Raw genomic sequence first — 15,965 nt, 5'->3', positions numbered from 1 at the left:
CTAGCCGCCACACTCAATCAGGCAGGCAGGCCCATGGTATTCTTCTCCCGCACCCTTCATGCCTCCGAAATCCGGCACTCTTCCGTCGAAAAAGAGGCCCAAGCCATCGTTGAAGCTGTGCGGCATTGGAGGCATTACCTGGCCGGCAGGCGATTCACTCTACTCATTGACCAACGGTCGGTAACCTTCATGTTCAATAACACACAGCTGAGCAAGATGAAAAATGATAAAATCTTGAGGTGGAGGATTGAGCTCTCCACCTACAACTACAAGATTTCGTATCGCCCTGGCAAGCTCAACGAGCCCCAGACACCCTATCCTGAGGTACATGTGCCAGTGCACAAGTAGACCGACTCCGGACCCTCCATGACAACCTTTGTCACCCGGGCGTCACACGGTTGTACCATTTCATAAAGGCCCGCAATCTTCCCTACCCCGTCGAGGAAGTACGGTCAATCACCAGGGACTGCCAGGTCTGTGCGGAGTGCAAACCGCACTTCTACCAGCCGGACTGCGCGCGCCCCACTACGTCGCTCCCAGCGGCACATCAAGGCCACGGACTGACTAAATCTATAACTGGTTCGGGACTAGCAAACCACTGGACTTCAAAATAAATTTTTTTTTCTCGATTCTGTACATTAAACTTGCTCTGTATATAGTTCTCCACCAACCCCGCCGGACTCAATTTTAACAGGGGGTGAATATGGTAATTACCACTGTTGTACATGTTAGAATATGTATGGTAAGACCCTGTACTACAGGTACGGCGCTAGTCCCTGCCTGCTGGCTCCGCCCAGTAGGCAGAGTATAAATATGTGTGTCCTCCGTACAGCAGCCATTTCGCCAGCTGCTGTGGGAGGCCACACATCTTCGAGTAATAAAGCCTCAGTTGTATTCAACTCTCGTGTCTGTGCAATTGATCGTGCATCACCCAATAACCCCTCCTTACCTTTTTGGATACTAAGGGCAACTTAACATGGCTAATCCACCTAACACGTACGTCTTTGGGCTGTGGGAGGAAACCGGAGCACCTGGAGGAAACCCACGCAGACACGGGGAGAACGTGCAGACTTCACACAGTGACCCAGCGGGGAATTGAACCTGGGACCTTGGCACTGTGAAGCCACAGCACTATCCACTTGTGCTACCATGCTGCCCAGGAATCCACATGAGAGCTGTGAAATACTCGTGTAACTAATTTTGCCAATACCTCAGTAGCAATACCCTTCAGCTGTGCAGCCAGAACTGCCACAGTCAGAGGGGTTACAGTGACCATCACCATATTGCCATAGCCAGGGCTCTGTTCTGGGGTGTTCAGTGGGATCAACGGGCAGCAGCTGGAGTTTCCCCTGCTATGGGTACACACAAACCGTGGTGTGGTCCGTTGGACCCGCAGGTTATGAGCCTCTCACCACCCAGCCCAGGGATAGCCCCCCCCCCCCTCCATTCCCCCCCCCCCCCCTCCATTCCCCCCCCCCCACCCCCGACTAGGCTATTCGATCGCGACCAGTATGTCTGCTAAAGCTGTGATTAAGGCAAATGTCTAGGCAGTCTGTGATGCCACTCATGAGAGGGGCTGGGTCTCTTTTTAGTTTCTTTTTCAGCATTGTCTTGTGTTGTTTTTAGTTTCATTTTTAGAGATCTGCTCTGGATTTCTGAGGGAAGGAGATGTGTTTCTCAGACTGATTTCTGAAACTTCTGTCCAAAGGATATTGTGAATAAATCTGTAAGCCATTAAGTGTTAATTTTATTTAGAAGCGGCATTTGACCTGTTTGTGTGGATTTTGCTTAATTGAAATTTTAGAAGAAGATGGGAAAGTAAACTCATAAGACTTTTTTTAAAAAACGCTTACTGTTAATTGAACAACTGTTTTTCCTGTATGTTAATGGGGTTAATCCTCTGTTAATAATTAAGTCTTATTTTAATATAACAAATCCCTAGTTGACAGTGGAATCACTCCTTTCCTCACAGTTTGCAAATTGAAAATATGTTGGGGTCTCGTCTGGTTTCCTGTTATATATTGGGTCCTGGCCTAGGTACGTAATAATTTACACTGTGAACATGATAGGTGAATCATGTTTCAAGTTTTTGAGGATACACATCGCTACTCTTGACTTCACTTCCATTGACCAAGTTTAATGGGATTATTAAAATCGGGGACTGTGACTGACCGACTGTGAGGTATTTCCTGAACTATCTTATTCCATAACTGCCTGCACCATTCTGTTTTTTGGTATCCAATTTTCCCATTTTCATTATCCTTGTCAGAAAAATTGATCACGAATCAGCAGTGGCTCAGTTGGTGGCACTCTTGCCTCTGAGTCAGAAGGTTGCAGGCTTACTTTCACTCCATTGAGCATTAAAAATAAATCAAGGCTGACACTTCAGTCAAATGCTGTAATGTTGGAGAGTTTGTCTTTTGGATGAGACATTAATGATCACCCTCTTGGGTGACATAAAAGATTCTATGGCACTATTTTGAAGAAGAGCAATGAAGTTACCCTGGTGTCCTTGCTTACGTCGGCATCGCCAAAACATTATCTGGTCATTATCACATTGTGAAGGAGCTTGTTGAGGACAAAGTGGCTGCCATGTTATCCACATTACACCAAATACTATACATCAAACGTACTTCATGAAGGGCACTATAAAATGCAAGTCTTCCTTTTCTAAGGGGCAGCAGCAGGAAGCAGTTTGATGAGCAAAAAAAAACTGATATTAAAGACATCCTGGCCTCTAGCCTATCTCACTAGGCAATATATACACTTCCCACCCCATCTGAAACCAGTATCTAACACAAAAAGTAAATATCAGAAAACATTTGTGTGGTAGTCACCACTGATGTATTATACTGTATATATATATATGTGTGTGTGTGTGTTTTACGGTAAGCCCCCTGTACTACAGGTACTGGGTTAGATCCCTGCCTGCTGGCTCCGCCCAGTAGGTTGAGTATAAATATGTGTGCTCTCCGTACAGCGGCCATTCCCTCAGCTGCTGTAGGAGGCCACACATCTCTGTGTAATAAAGCCTTAATTACATTCTACTCTTGTCTCCTTGTAATTGATAGTGCATCAATTTGTTTAATGTTTTGTGCGTAGGCAAGGGGACATTGTTTTCTGTTAATGTTACCTAAATTTGAATCTCACATTTCTTTTTACAGCTATTATTATTTCTCAATAAACTTTTCTTCCTTTACAGGTTACGAGCTCCTTGGTTGTTGCATATCAGAAGGGTGTTCCGAAATCTGAAATTATAATTTTCTTGTCTAATGATGGTGGTATGCATTTTAAACAAATGAGGCCAATAATGATATTGAAGGTATGTTACTACTTAGTGCAAGTTAAACCTAGTTTTATTTTGAATGAATAGCCAAAAATATTAAGTATATGTCAAATTAAAATTTTAAATCATTCATGAGACTTGTTTATTGATTCTTCCGTCTGTCATCTTTGATACAAAAATTGTAGTAGTTCAGTACAAGCAGTATTCAACTGAAGCAGGGACCTGTAAAGAACAATTCTCTGATATCGGGCTGGATTCTCCATATGCAGGATCCTCTGTTTCGCTGGCAGTGCACTCACGCCTGCAGATTTCCCAACAGCATGAGGATGCCCACGATGTGAAACCCGATTGGCCGGCTGGCGGGACAGAGGATCGTGCTACCAGCGGGATCGTGCTGTACCAGTTTTCTGGTACGGTGGGACGGAGAATCCCGCCCCACATTTCTTGGCACATTGAAGGAAGATCATATTTGGTAGAATTCTCCGTTCCTGAGACTCAGGGCTAGGTTTTCCGATTTTGAGACTAAGTGCCAAGCCGGCGTGGAAACAGTGGTGTTTTACGACAGAAAAAACAGCTGCACCGATTCAGCTACTTTAACTGAGCTAGCACGATCGTCACGTGGAACGTAATCAATTGCATGGAAAACAGTGCTGGATTCGCCGGGTCCATGATTGGCGCACTTAAATGTTCCATCCCCCCACACATACTGTCCCAGTCAACAAGATGGCTGGAAGGAGAACAGCGTCACGGTTCAGGGCGCTGAGCTGGACACCCTCCTGGACGCCGTGGAGGATAGAAGGATGACCCCGGCCCGAGAGAAAGGCTGCCAGGCGCCGCCATTCGCCATGCCTGGACACAGATGGAAGAGGCAGTCAGCGCCGTGGGCAACATCGTCCAGACTGGCATGCAGTGCCAGAAGAAACTCCACGACCTCCTCAGGGTAGCCAGGGTGTGTAGGCTGCTCCGTGCTCCTGGCACTAACCCCTTCCCACACACACCCGTAACTCGGCCCTCCCCCTGGAGGACGGCCGAACCCCCACCCTGCCCCACATGCCAGCACCACAGCCTGGTGCCCTGGCCACTGAGGCCACCATCTACCCATCCCCTGGGCTGCATGCGTTGGACCGTCTGACGGTGTCATTGTATGTGTTCCACCCCCCCCCCCCACCCCCGCCCCGCCCCATACTCAACTGCCATGACGGATGAAGACCGGCGGGGGATCACCAGAACTGTGGACCCTCACCATGCCTGAGCAGAGGGCATTGGATGTGGTCTGCGGCTCAGAGGAAAGGGAGGTCGCTGAGATGGAGTTCGGCGGCGGGGGAGGAAGTGAGACCCTGTTTAGTTGCTGATCCTCATCACGCATGTGTGGACAACCCCCCCCCCCCCACCCCCAACCCCTCCCCCCCCCCTCATTCCACACCCCCCTCACCCCTCATCCCCCTCACCCCTCATCCTCCTCACCCTCCTCAGCCCATAACCCCCCACACGCACCCTCGGTCCACTTTCTAATCATACATGTTGTCTTGTTTCTTACAGGACCTGTCTGAGATGGTGCCGGTCCATCCGGAGCCCTCCTCCCACAGCCAGTGCCAGATTGTATGCCCTCCAGATAGCCGAGCACTGACGGGGAGAGCAGCCAGAACACCAGCCCTCCGCCCGAGACTCAGGACACCCAAGAGCTCAGTCGGATGATGACACTGACATTTCGTCACAGCTGTCTCCTACAGCCTCCACCATCCCAGAGACTATGACCTCAGTTGGGCAAGTTAGTAAAGGGGCCCCTGGGTCACTATCTGATGCGCACCAAACATCGCATCCGGTACAGCAGGTGGAGGCAGGAGCAGCCGAGGGGCCGGACGATCGGAAGGCAGACCGGCCAAGGAACCAGCTGCTGTCCGGACGGGTCCTGGGCTTCTGGAACATCCAGTCTCAGCAGATGCAGTTAGAGACACGGACCACACAAGGGGATGACGGCGTGCATCCAGCACCTGCAGGCGCAGATGGAGGAGTCCATCTGTGTGCAGGAGCAGGGAGTGGTGCCGGTCATTTGTGCCACCCAGGCCGACACCTCACTGGTGACGTCCGCGGTGGAGGCATTGGGGCGACGGTTTTGGCTATGGATCAGTGTGTCCAAGGCCTGGGGCATTCTGTGCATGCGGTAGCTGAGGCCCAGGACATTGGTGCTCTCTCACAGGAAGCCATGTGCCAGAGCCACCTGGACATTGCAGCGACGCTCCTCAGCATGGCCCAGTCACAGCAGGCCATGGCTGAGAATGTCGGCGGCATTTCCCAGGCACTGGCCAGCGTTGCACAGACACTGGGTGGGGTGGCCCAGATCCAGAGAGAGGTGGCCCAGAACCAGAGAGAGGTGGCCCAGTCACTGGCTGATGTGGTGCAGTCCCAGAAGGAAATGGTCCACTTCCTGTGCTCCATGGCCACGAGCGTGTAGACCCTAATCGAGACCAGAGTAGTCCTCCAGGACTGGCAGCAGCAGATGGTGGGGGGAGGCCTCAGGGAATGGCTCTGCTTGCACTTCCGTCCCATGGAGTAGCCCAGGGGCCATTGTGTACCCCGAGGGAGGAGCAAGTGCTGTGGCCCATGCCGATGGCCCCTGCACGGGAGGTGCCGGAACACCGCAGCACCTCAGACTCTACACCCCAGTCCCTAGTGCATCTGGGTGAGCAGCGGGCAGAGCAGGGCAGCACCTCGCCACCCGGGACACTCGAACAGCGGCCGGACCCAGCCAACGGGGACCCTTGTCGCAGGGCAGGAGTCACAGCAGGCCGCCTCCACCCCTGCCGAACGGTCTGGGGAACCACCTAGGCGTACTGTTAGGGCCCGTAAGGCCAGAAAGTTAGACCACAAGTTAAGTTGGCACGGGTGCAGGGCACAATTTAGTTTTCGGGGCTAGGGCACAGACTGTATATATTTCTGCACAATAAACACCTATCAACACTGTTAAAACCTGCCTCAGTTTCTGTCTGATGGGTGTGGTGGTGGGCTGGTCCGGGCTGACTGGGGGATGACGACCAGTGGAGGCCTTATGGGAGGACCATGCTCCCCCCCCCCTCCACTCCCCGGTGCCCCAACCACCCACAGCACCCCCACACCAGGGATTCGACGGAACCGTGTGATGGACTGGCCAGCTCGCGTGCAGGGATCGCCCTGGTGGAAGGTACTACTGTGGGCATGAGTCAGACGTCATACGATGTGGAGCACCAGAGCTTATCGGAGAGCGGGATTGTCATCATCTCTATCCAATGGACCAGACTTGGTGTCACTGCCAACCCAAGGCCCCCAGCTCATAGCGCCGCAGGGATGCATAATGGAGGGGTGTGTAAGTGGACGGTCTAGCGGTGTGGGGAGTGAGGGGATATGGGTCCGGGACGTGGTGCCCGTGCTCCTGGCCAGCACCCCCGCCTCCCCCCTAGTTGGTGAGCTTGGAGGCGATCAGACATCCCGTGCGCGTTGGCCCTCGGTGATGACGTCGGACGTCGTGCAACCTCCCCTGCCTGCCTGGGCCCCATGTCCTGCTCATCGTCCCCCTCGCATCCCCTTGCGTGCCAGTCCCAGAAGGCGGTGGCCAGGATCCGCACGTGGAGTCGGGATCCGAAGATGGCGGCGCCCAGAATCCGCACGTGGAGTCGGGATCCGAAGATGGCGGCGCCCAGGACCCGCACATGGAGTCGGGATCGGAAGATGGCGGCGCCCAGGACCCGCACGTGGGGTCGGCGCCCCAAGATGGCGGCGCCCAGGACCTGCACGTGGGGTCGGCGACCCAAGATGGCGGCGCCCAGGACCCGCACGTGGGGTCGGCGCCCCAAGATGGCGACGCCCAGGAGGCCCTCGTGGTCGCTGGGGGCGGAGCTAGCGGTGCCGGCGAGCCGAGTGGAGCGGCTGCGAGCCGGGGAGGAGAGGCGCGCAGGCTAGGCGCAGGAGCCCGGGGGCGGGGGGAGAAGACTCGTGCGGCGGGCAGGTAGGGACCGGGAGGGCCCGGAGAGGCGAGCATGCCGGGGCCCGGGGACGGGGGGGAGAGGCGTGCGCGGCGGGCAGGCAGGGACCGGGAGGGCCCGGAGAGGCGAGCATGTCGGGTGCCGGGGCCCGGGGGCGGGGGGAGAAGACTCGCGCGGCGGGCAGGTAGGGACGGAGAGGGCCCGGAGAGGCGAGCATGTCGGGTGTCGGGGCCCGGGGGCGGGGGGAGAAGACTCGCGCGGTGGGCAGGTAGGGACTGGGAGGGCCCGGAGAGGCGAGCATGTCGGGTGCCGGGGCTCGGGGGCGGGGGGGAGAGGCATGCGCGGCGGGCAGGCAGAGACCGGGAGGGCCCGGAGAGGCGAGCATGTCGGGCGCCGGGGCCCGGGGGCGGGGGGAGAAGGCACGCGAGGCGGGCAGACCGGGGCCGGGAGGGCCCGGAGAGGTGAGCATGTCGGGCGCCGGGGCCCGGGGGCGGGGGGAGAAGGCACGCGAGGCGGGCAGACCGGGGCCGGGAGGGCCCGGAGAGGTGAGCATGTCGGCCGGCGGGTCCCGTGGGCGGGGGGGGGAGAGGCTCGCGAGGCGGGCAGATCGGGGCCGGGAGGGCCTGGAGAGGCGCGCTGGTCGGCCGGCGGGGCGCGAGTCGGGAGGCGTGAGAGTTTTGCGTGCCGTCCAGAAACGCCGCAGCCAGCGATTTGGCCTGGCAGACCGTGGAGTAGTGGCCCTTCTTCCCGCAGCTCTTACAGAGGGCGGAACGGGCTGGGCAGCGCGGGCGAGGGTGTTTTGCGAACCCGCAAAAGTAGCAGCGGGGCCCCGTGGACTTGTCGGGGCGTCCCGTGGCACAGGCGTGAGTGAGGTCGGGAGCGGCGGGTGGCGGTTGTGAAGCGTGCCAGGAGGCCTGGCTACGGTCATAGAAGCGGGCGTTTTGATCCGCGACCTCCAGAGAGGAGGAGAGAGTCAGTGTCTCAGTTAAGCTGAGGTCGTCTCTTTCCAGCATCCGCTGGCGGATAGTGGGGGACAGCATCCCAGCCACGTAAGCGTCTCTGATCAGTAGTTCCATGTGCTCCGTAGCCGTGACTGCTACGCAGGAGCAACTCCTCCCCAGGGCATGGAGGGCCCGGTAATATTGGTTCAGTGACTCACCGGGGACCTGCTTTCTGGTGGCCAGCAGATGTCGGGCGAATACCCTGTTGACTGGTTTGATGAATTGTCCTGTTAGCTTTTGTATTGCGTCATCAAAATCCGTTTCCTCTTTGATTATTGCGTAGGCGTCGATACTCACGCTGGAGTGGAGGACGTGCAGTTTCTGTGCCCCGGTTGGGGGCGGGGGGGGGGTGGTTGTAGATGCTAGGAACCCTTTGAGGCATGTCAGCCAGAGTTGGAAAAGTTCTGCAGAGTTCGGAGTTTGCGGGCTGATGCGGAGGCATTCGGGCTTGATCCGGAACTCCATCTTCAAAGTCTTAGTCTATTAAATTGATGCGCCATCAATTGTACGCGAGACGAGTGTTTTACAAAAGTCAGGCTTTAATAGACTAGAACATAGCTCTGCGATCGTCTACAATGGAATGGACGATCGCCGGGCGTTTGTCCATTTATACCTCGTTAATGGAGGCGTGGTTAACTCAGCCTCTCGGCCAATCGGTCGAGAGGCACATGACCGACCAGGGCCAATGGTAAGCCGGTGTTCTGCCCCAATGGCAGACATGTATGCAGATCATATCACCACAATCACCACATTCAACAGCCATCTTATATTACTCGTCAAATGCCTGCCCTTCAGGTAACCTATTTGATCTTCTGCTGCAACCACCCCGGGACACAGTCCTCCATTCTCCACGCCAACAACTTAGCCAATAATTTCACATCCGTGTTCAATAGTGATATGGGTCTATACGACCCACTTTTCACCGGCTCTTTCCCTTTTTTGGGGATTAATGTGATTGCTGCTTGCACCATTGTCTCCGGCAAACGCCCCCAACAGATGTAGTGCCAGATCAGTTGTGAATTCCTTATCAAATTCCGCCGGGTACCCATCTGGCCCTGGGCCTTCCCCTACTTCATACTCCGATACTATCCACCAACTCCCTCAGCCCCAGGGGCTCCTTCAACGACTGCCTCTTTGCTTCCTTCAGCTCGTCCAGAAACTGCTTCATGCCCGCCTCCTCTCCCTCTGGGTCCGCCTCGTAAAGTCCCTGGTAGTACTCCCTAAACGCCTCATTTATCTTCCCTGGCTCCGACACCACATCACCAGCCGCAGTCCATATCTTCAATATTTTCCTGGACGCAGCCTGCTTTCACAGCTGATGTGCCAGCATGCAGCTCGCCTTCTCCCCATACTCATATTGCACCCCTCTTGCCCTACGCAGTTGCCCTACCCCCTTCCCCTTTGTCAGCCTGTCAAATTGCCCTTGCAACTTTTTCCTCCTCGCCAATCCCTCCATGGTGGGCACCCTTTAGTATTCCCTGTCCACCTCCACTACCCACTCACTAGACGGTCATGTTCCGCCCTCCTTTCTGCATGAGCCGTAAATTAACTAATTATGAAATAACTTCACATATCCTTAATCGGCACCCGCACCTTATCACAAAAACCTCCATCTGCCAACCACCCCGAGTCAAACCTCCACCCCAGCTTCTGCTCTCGTCCCGTTCTAAACCGAATCTCTAGTCAGTGGGGTGCATGATCCGAGATAACTATCCCCGCATACTCTGCCCCCTCCACCACAACCAAAATCTCCCGACTCACTACGAAGTAGTCAATCCTTGAATACACCTTATGGACCTGTGAAAAGAAGGAATACTCCCTTCCCCCGGGTTCTGAAAAGGCCATGGGTCCACCATACCAATCCTCTCCATAAACACCCCCCCCCCCCCCCCCCCCCCCCCCCCACAGCTCCTTCGCCATTTGTACCCTACCCATCGACCTGGGGCTCGACCTATCCACCCTCGGCTCCAGTACACAGTTTTGCCTGGCCAAACCCGGGACTGCTGCCAGCAACCCCCTCATACAATCCCCATCATCCCAATTTGGGGTTTACACATGTGCCAATACTACTGGTGCCCCTTCCAATACCTCACAATCACATATCTCCCAGCTGGATCCCTCACCTACTTCGCACTCTCAAATCCAATTTTTTTGCTCATTAAAATTGCCACTCCCTCGATTTCAAATCAAACCTCCAGTGAAAACCTGCCTGACCCACCCCTTCCTTAACCTAACCTGGTCCTTCACACGGAGGTGCGACTCCTGCAGAAAGACCACTCCTGCTTTCAGGCTCCTGAGGTGCGCGAACACCCGTGACCTTTTAACTGGCCCATTTAGTCCCCGGATGTTCCACGTTACCAGCTTTAACAGAGGCTTACGCCTCTAACCCCCTCTACCGTCTGCCATCTTCCCTACTTAGCTCCCGTACCCGGGCACGGTAGCACAGTGGTTAGCATTGTTGATTCACAGCGGCAAGGGACAGGTTTGATTCCCGGCTTGGGTCACTGTCTGTGCGGAGTCTGCACGTTTCTCCCTGTGTCTGCGTGGATTTTCTCCGGGTGCCCCGGTTTCCTCCCACAAGCCCCGAAAGACGTGCTTGATACGTGAATTAGACATTCTAAATTCTCCCTCAGTGTACCTGAACAGGCCTCCGAAGTGGCGACTAGGGGATTTTCACAGTACCTTCATTGCAGTGTTAATGTAAGCCTATTTGTGACAATAAAAATAATTCCACCCTATTCCTAGCCCATCCCATGAAATCTCTAACCCCGCCACATCACAGCAACTTCCTCTCCATTTCCCCCTTCCCCTCCTTCCCCCACCCACTTCCCCCTCCTGCTGGCCACCCCTCTCAGCCTTCTCCCCCACTACCTCACTTGTGTTCACCAGCATAACCTGCAAGTGTGGCTGCCCCTGCCCAAAGACATCTCCCAATGACCTCCTCCTCCCTCCCCCCTCATTCCTCAGCTCAGGGAGGAAGGCTCCCTGCTGACCTTACCCTCCCCCACCCAAACAAGAACTTCTCCTGAACTCCAGGCAGCTTTCTTCAAAAGCAAACAAATAAATGTTAAACACAAACAATCTCATAAAACAGGATGGGGTGGATTGGAGCATCCATCCCCACTTAAACTTTTCACCCCTACAACTCCTTACAATCTCAACGTTAAACAGCAACCTCCCCACCACAAAATGCCTACACCCATTTCAGACATGCTCCCGACTATTACAAAGTCCCAAGCATTGTCCCCTCAGTTCTCTCCCAGTTTATGCTCCTTAATGAAGTCTTCGGCCGCTTCTGGGGTCTCAAAATAATACTCCCGGCTTCCGAACGTCGCCCATAATTTCGCTGGGTAGAGCACCCCAAACCTGACCTGCCACCGCCTTGGCCTTGTTGAAACCTGCCCACCGCTTTGCCAACTCGGCTCCGATGTCCTGATAACTTCAGACGTTATTCCCCTCCCAGTCACAGGTATGCTTCTTCCTGGCCCATCGCAGAATCATCTTTTTCTTCAGATTTGTGGAGTCTCATGGTCACTGACCGCACGGCTCCCCAGCTCTAGGTTTTTTCCTTGGGGACATAGGTCCCCTATGTGCTCGGTCCACTTCATGCGCTTTATCTTGCACCCCTTCTGCCACCAGCCCAGCCAGCATCTTCGAGAAGTACCTCATAGCACTCACACCTTCCAGTCCTTCAGGCAGGCCCACTATTCGCAGGTTCTGCCTTTTTGAGATATTCTCCTGCTCCTCTACTGTTGACCTTAACGTTTTACACAGGTCCCCTTGGTGCCCCACCTCCACCTCCAGAGCCACCACACGATCTCTGTGGTCCGAGATCACTCCTTCGATCTCCAGAATCTACTAGAGGACTGAGTGTGGTGATCCACTGTGTAATTGTGTGTGTGCCTGTATTAGGGGATGTACAGTAGTACCTATACTACAGGTTCGCCGGTAGCCCCTGCCGGCTAGCTCCGCCCACAAGGAGCCGTATAAATAAGCATGGTTTCTCCTGATCAGCCATTCTACCAGCTGCAGTCGGAGGACAAACATCTAACTGTAATAAAGCCTCTATTGTACCAATTTGAGTCTTTAGTGCGATTGATAGCGCATCAATTTACTACAGTTAGATTTTCTGCATCATGGACATCAGGATCAAACCAAATCGCTTGCAACTGGATCTGCACTCGCCAAACGCCAGAAAGGACTTTAATCACTGGCTGGCTTGCTTTGAGGCCTATATCAACTCAGCGACCCCCGTGCCGACGGAAGCTCAGAAAATCCAGGTTCTCTACTCCAGGTTGAGCTCCAGTGTGTTCCCGCTGATCCAGGATGCACCGAATTACGCAGACGCCATGGACCTCCTTAAAGAAAACTACGTTCAGAAGACGAACGCTCTATTCGCAAGGAACGTTCTCGCCACTCGCGTACAACTACCTGGTGAGTCGATTGAAGACTTCTGGCGGGCCCTTATCCCTCTCGTACGGAACTGTGACTGTCAGGCCGTCACGGCCACGGAAGATTCCAGTCTCCTCATGCGTGATGCATTCGTGACGGGGATTGCATTGGACCCCATCCGACAACGACTGCTGGAAGGGGCCGCGCTCGACCTAGCGGAGACAAAAGCTTTAGCGCTCTCCATGACGGTCGCTTCTCGTAATGTCCGGTCCTACCACGCTCGCCGCGCGGCCCACCCACCCTTGTGGACCCCGCAATCGACCCCTCCGACTGGTGCCACTCATGCTCAATATGCCTGCGCTGCCCGCCACACCCACATTCTGGGGGTCCCCGCTGCTACTTCTGCGGCCAACAGAAGCACCCCCGCCAGCACTGCCCAGCCCGCGCTGCCACCTGCAAATCCTGCGGCAAGAAGGGCCAATTTGAGGCGGTGTGCCAGGCCCTGCGCAGTTGCCGTTATCGCGCCCGAATTCGCTCCCTTCCCCCAGCCGATCGTACAATGGGCGCTGCCATCTCCTGTTCCCAGGGCCACGTTCGACAAGTGGGCGCTGCCATCTTCTCCTCCCAGGTCCATGTGCGGCCCGTGGGCGCCGCCATCTTGCGCTGCCCCCACAACGTGCGCACTATGGCCGCCGCCATCTTCTCCCCCCAGGTCCACGTGTGGCCCGTTGACGCCGCCATCTTGCCCCGCCCCCACAACCTGCACACCATGGGCGCTGCCATCTTGCCTCGCGCCCGCAACGTGCGCTGCATGGGCGCCGCCATCTTCTCCCTCATAGGAGCTTCGGACATCGCCATCGCCGCCATCTTGTCTCCCTTTCGGGACTGGACCGCTGGACCCGGGTCGCTGTCGCTCCTCATCTGACTCCTCGGACGACTGCCCGCTGCTTGCCTCCATGACGCTGGACCAGTCCCGTCCTCAGAATCTGGCCACCGCTTCGACGACGGTGCTAATCAACGGCCACGCGACCTCCTGCCTACTGGACTCCAGGAGCACCGATAGCTTCATCCACCCGGACGTGGTAATGCGCTGCTCCCTCGCGGTCCACCCCGCCAACCAACGGATCTCCCTGGCCTCCACTCTGTCGCGATCCGCGGTTTCTGTCTGGTCAACCTCACCGTACAAGGCGTTGAATTCAGCGGTTTCTGCCTGTACGTTCTCCCCAACCTCTGTGCTACACTATTACTGGGCCTGGATTTCCAATGTAACCTCCAGAGTCTCACCCTCAAATTCGGCGGGCCCCTACCTCCACTCACCGTTTGCGGCCTCACGACCCTCAATGTTGACCCTCCCTCCCTCTTTGCCAATCTGACTGGATTGCAAGCCCGTCGCCACCAGGAGCAGATGGTACAGCACCCAGGACAAGGCCTTCATCAGGTCCGAGGTCCAGCGGCTGCTTCGGGAGGGTATTATCGAGGCCAGCAATAGCCCCTGGAGAGCCCAAGTGGTAGTGGTTAAAACTGGGGAGAAGCACAGGATGGTCGTGGACTACAGCCAGACCATCAATCGGTGCACGCAACTCGACGCGTATCCCTCCCTCGCATATCTGATATGGTCAATCAGATTGCACAGTACTGGGTCTTCTCAACGATTGACCTTAAATCCGCCTACCACCAGCTACCCATCCGCAAATCATACCGTCCATACACTGCATTCAAGGCGGACGGTCGCCTCTATCAATTTCTTAGGGTTCCCTTCGGCATCACTAACGGGGTCTCAGTATTCCAAAGAGAAATGGACCGAATGGTTGACTGGTACGGACTGCGGGCCACGTTTCTGTACCTGGACAACGTCACCATCTGCGGCCATGACCAGCAGGACCACCGCCAACCGTGCCAGATTTCTCCACACCGCATCTCTCCTCAACCTCACTTATAACAAGGAGAAGTGCGTGTTCAGCACCAACTGCGTGTTCGGCATCAACCATCCTCAGCTACGTAGTCCAAAATGGACTCCTGGGGCCCGATCCCGACCGCATGCGCCCCCTCATGGAGCTCTCCCTTCCCCACTGCCCCAAGGCCCTCAAACGCTGCCTTGGGTTCTTCTCCTACTACGCTCAGTGGGTCCCACACTACGCGGACAAGGCCCGCCCACTGATACAGTCCACTCAATTTCTCCTCATGGCCGAGGCACAACATGCCTTTGTCCGTATTAGAGCAGATATAGCCAAGGCTGGGATGCATGCAGTAGATGAGACACTGCCCTTTCAAGTAGAGAGCGACGCTTCAGATGTCGCCCTTGCCGCCACTCTAAACCAGGCAGGCAGACCCGTGGCATTCTTTTCCCGCACCCTCCATGCCTCTGAAATTCGACATTCGTCTGTTGATAAGAGGCCCAGGCAATCGTTGAAGCGGTGCGGCACTGGAGGCATTACCTGGCCGGCAAGAGATTCACTCTCCTCACTGACCAGCGGTCGGTAGCCTTCATGTTCAACAACACGCAGCGGGGCAAGATCAAAAATGATAAAATCTTGAGGTGGAGAATCTTGTATCGCCCGGCAAGCGCAACGAGCCCCCAGACGCCCTCTCTCTCAAGGTACATGTGCCAGCGCACAAGTAGACCAGCTCCGTGCCCTGCACGAAAGCCTTTGCCACCCGGGGGTCACTCGGTTGTACCACCTCGTCAAAGCCCGCAATAGGCCCTACTCCGTCGAGGAAGTACGGACAGTCACCAGAGACTGCTAGGTCTGCGCGGAGTGCAAGCCGCACTTCTACCGGCCAGACTGCGCGCGCCTGGTGAAAGCGTCCCGCCCCTTTGAGCGCCTCAGCGTGGATTTCAAAGGGCCCCTCCCCTCCACCGACTGCAACACATATATCCTTAGTGTTGTCAATGAATTATCCAGGTTCCCCTTCGCCATCCCATGCCCGGATATGACATCTGCCACCGTCATCAGGGCCCTCACCTCCATATTCGCTCTGTTTGGTTTCCCCGACTACATCCACAGTGACAGGGGATCCTCATTCATGAGCGATGAGCTGTGTCAGTTCCTGCTGAGCAGGGGTATCGCCTCCAGCAGGACGACCAGCTACAACCCCCGGGGAAATGGGCAGGTAGAGAGGGAGAACGGGACGGTATGGAGGGCCGTTCAGCTGGCCCTACGGTCCAGAAACCTCCCAGCCGCTCGTTGCAGCAGGTCCTCCCGGATGCACTGCACTCCATCCGGTCGCTACTGTGCACTGCCACGAATAACACACCCCATGAATGTGTTTTTAACCTTCCCTCGGAAGTCCATATCCGGGGTGTCACTCCCGACCTGGCTCGCAGCTGCG

General features: G+C 55.5%; 1 protein-coding gene across 1 annotated transcript in view; it reads left to right on the top strand.

The window, feature by feature from the left end:
• Nucleotides 1–15,965, top strand: part of LOC119953484 (cation channel sperm-associated protein subunit delta-like) — a 760,311-nt gene that overhangs the window by 252,449 nt on the left and 491,897 nt on the right. The window contains exon 7 of the mRNA XM_038777815.1: nucleotides 3,203–3,322. Coding sequence (XP_038633743.1) covers nucleotides 3,203–3,322 — 120 coding nt within the window. The remainder of the gene's footprint in view (nucleotides 1–3,202; nucleotides 3,323–15,965) is intronic.

Source organism: Scyliorhinus canicula, chromosome 18 (assembly GCF_902713615.1).
Source record: "Scyliorhinus canicula chromosome 18, sScyCan1.1, whole genome shotgun sequence".
Classification (NCBI taxonomy): Eukaryota; Metazoa; Chordata; class Chondrichthyes; order Carcharhiniformes; family Scyliorhinidae; genus Scyliorhinus; species Scyliorhinus canicula.
Note: the sequence above shows the minus strand (reverse complement) of the source record. Positions and strands in the feature narration are given on the sequence as shown.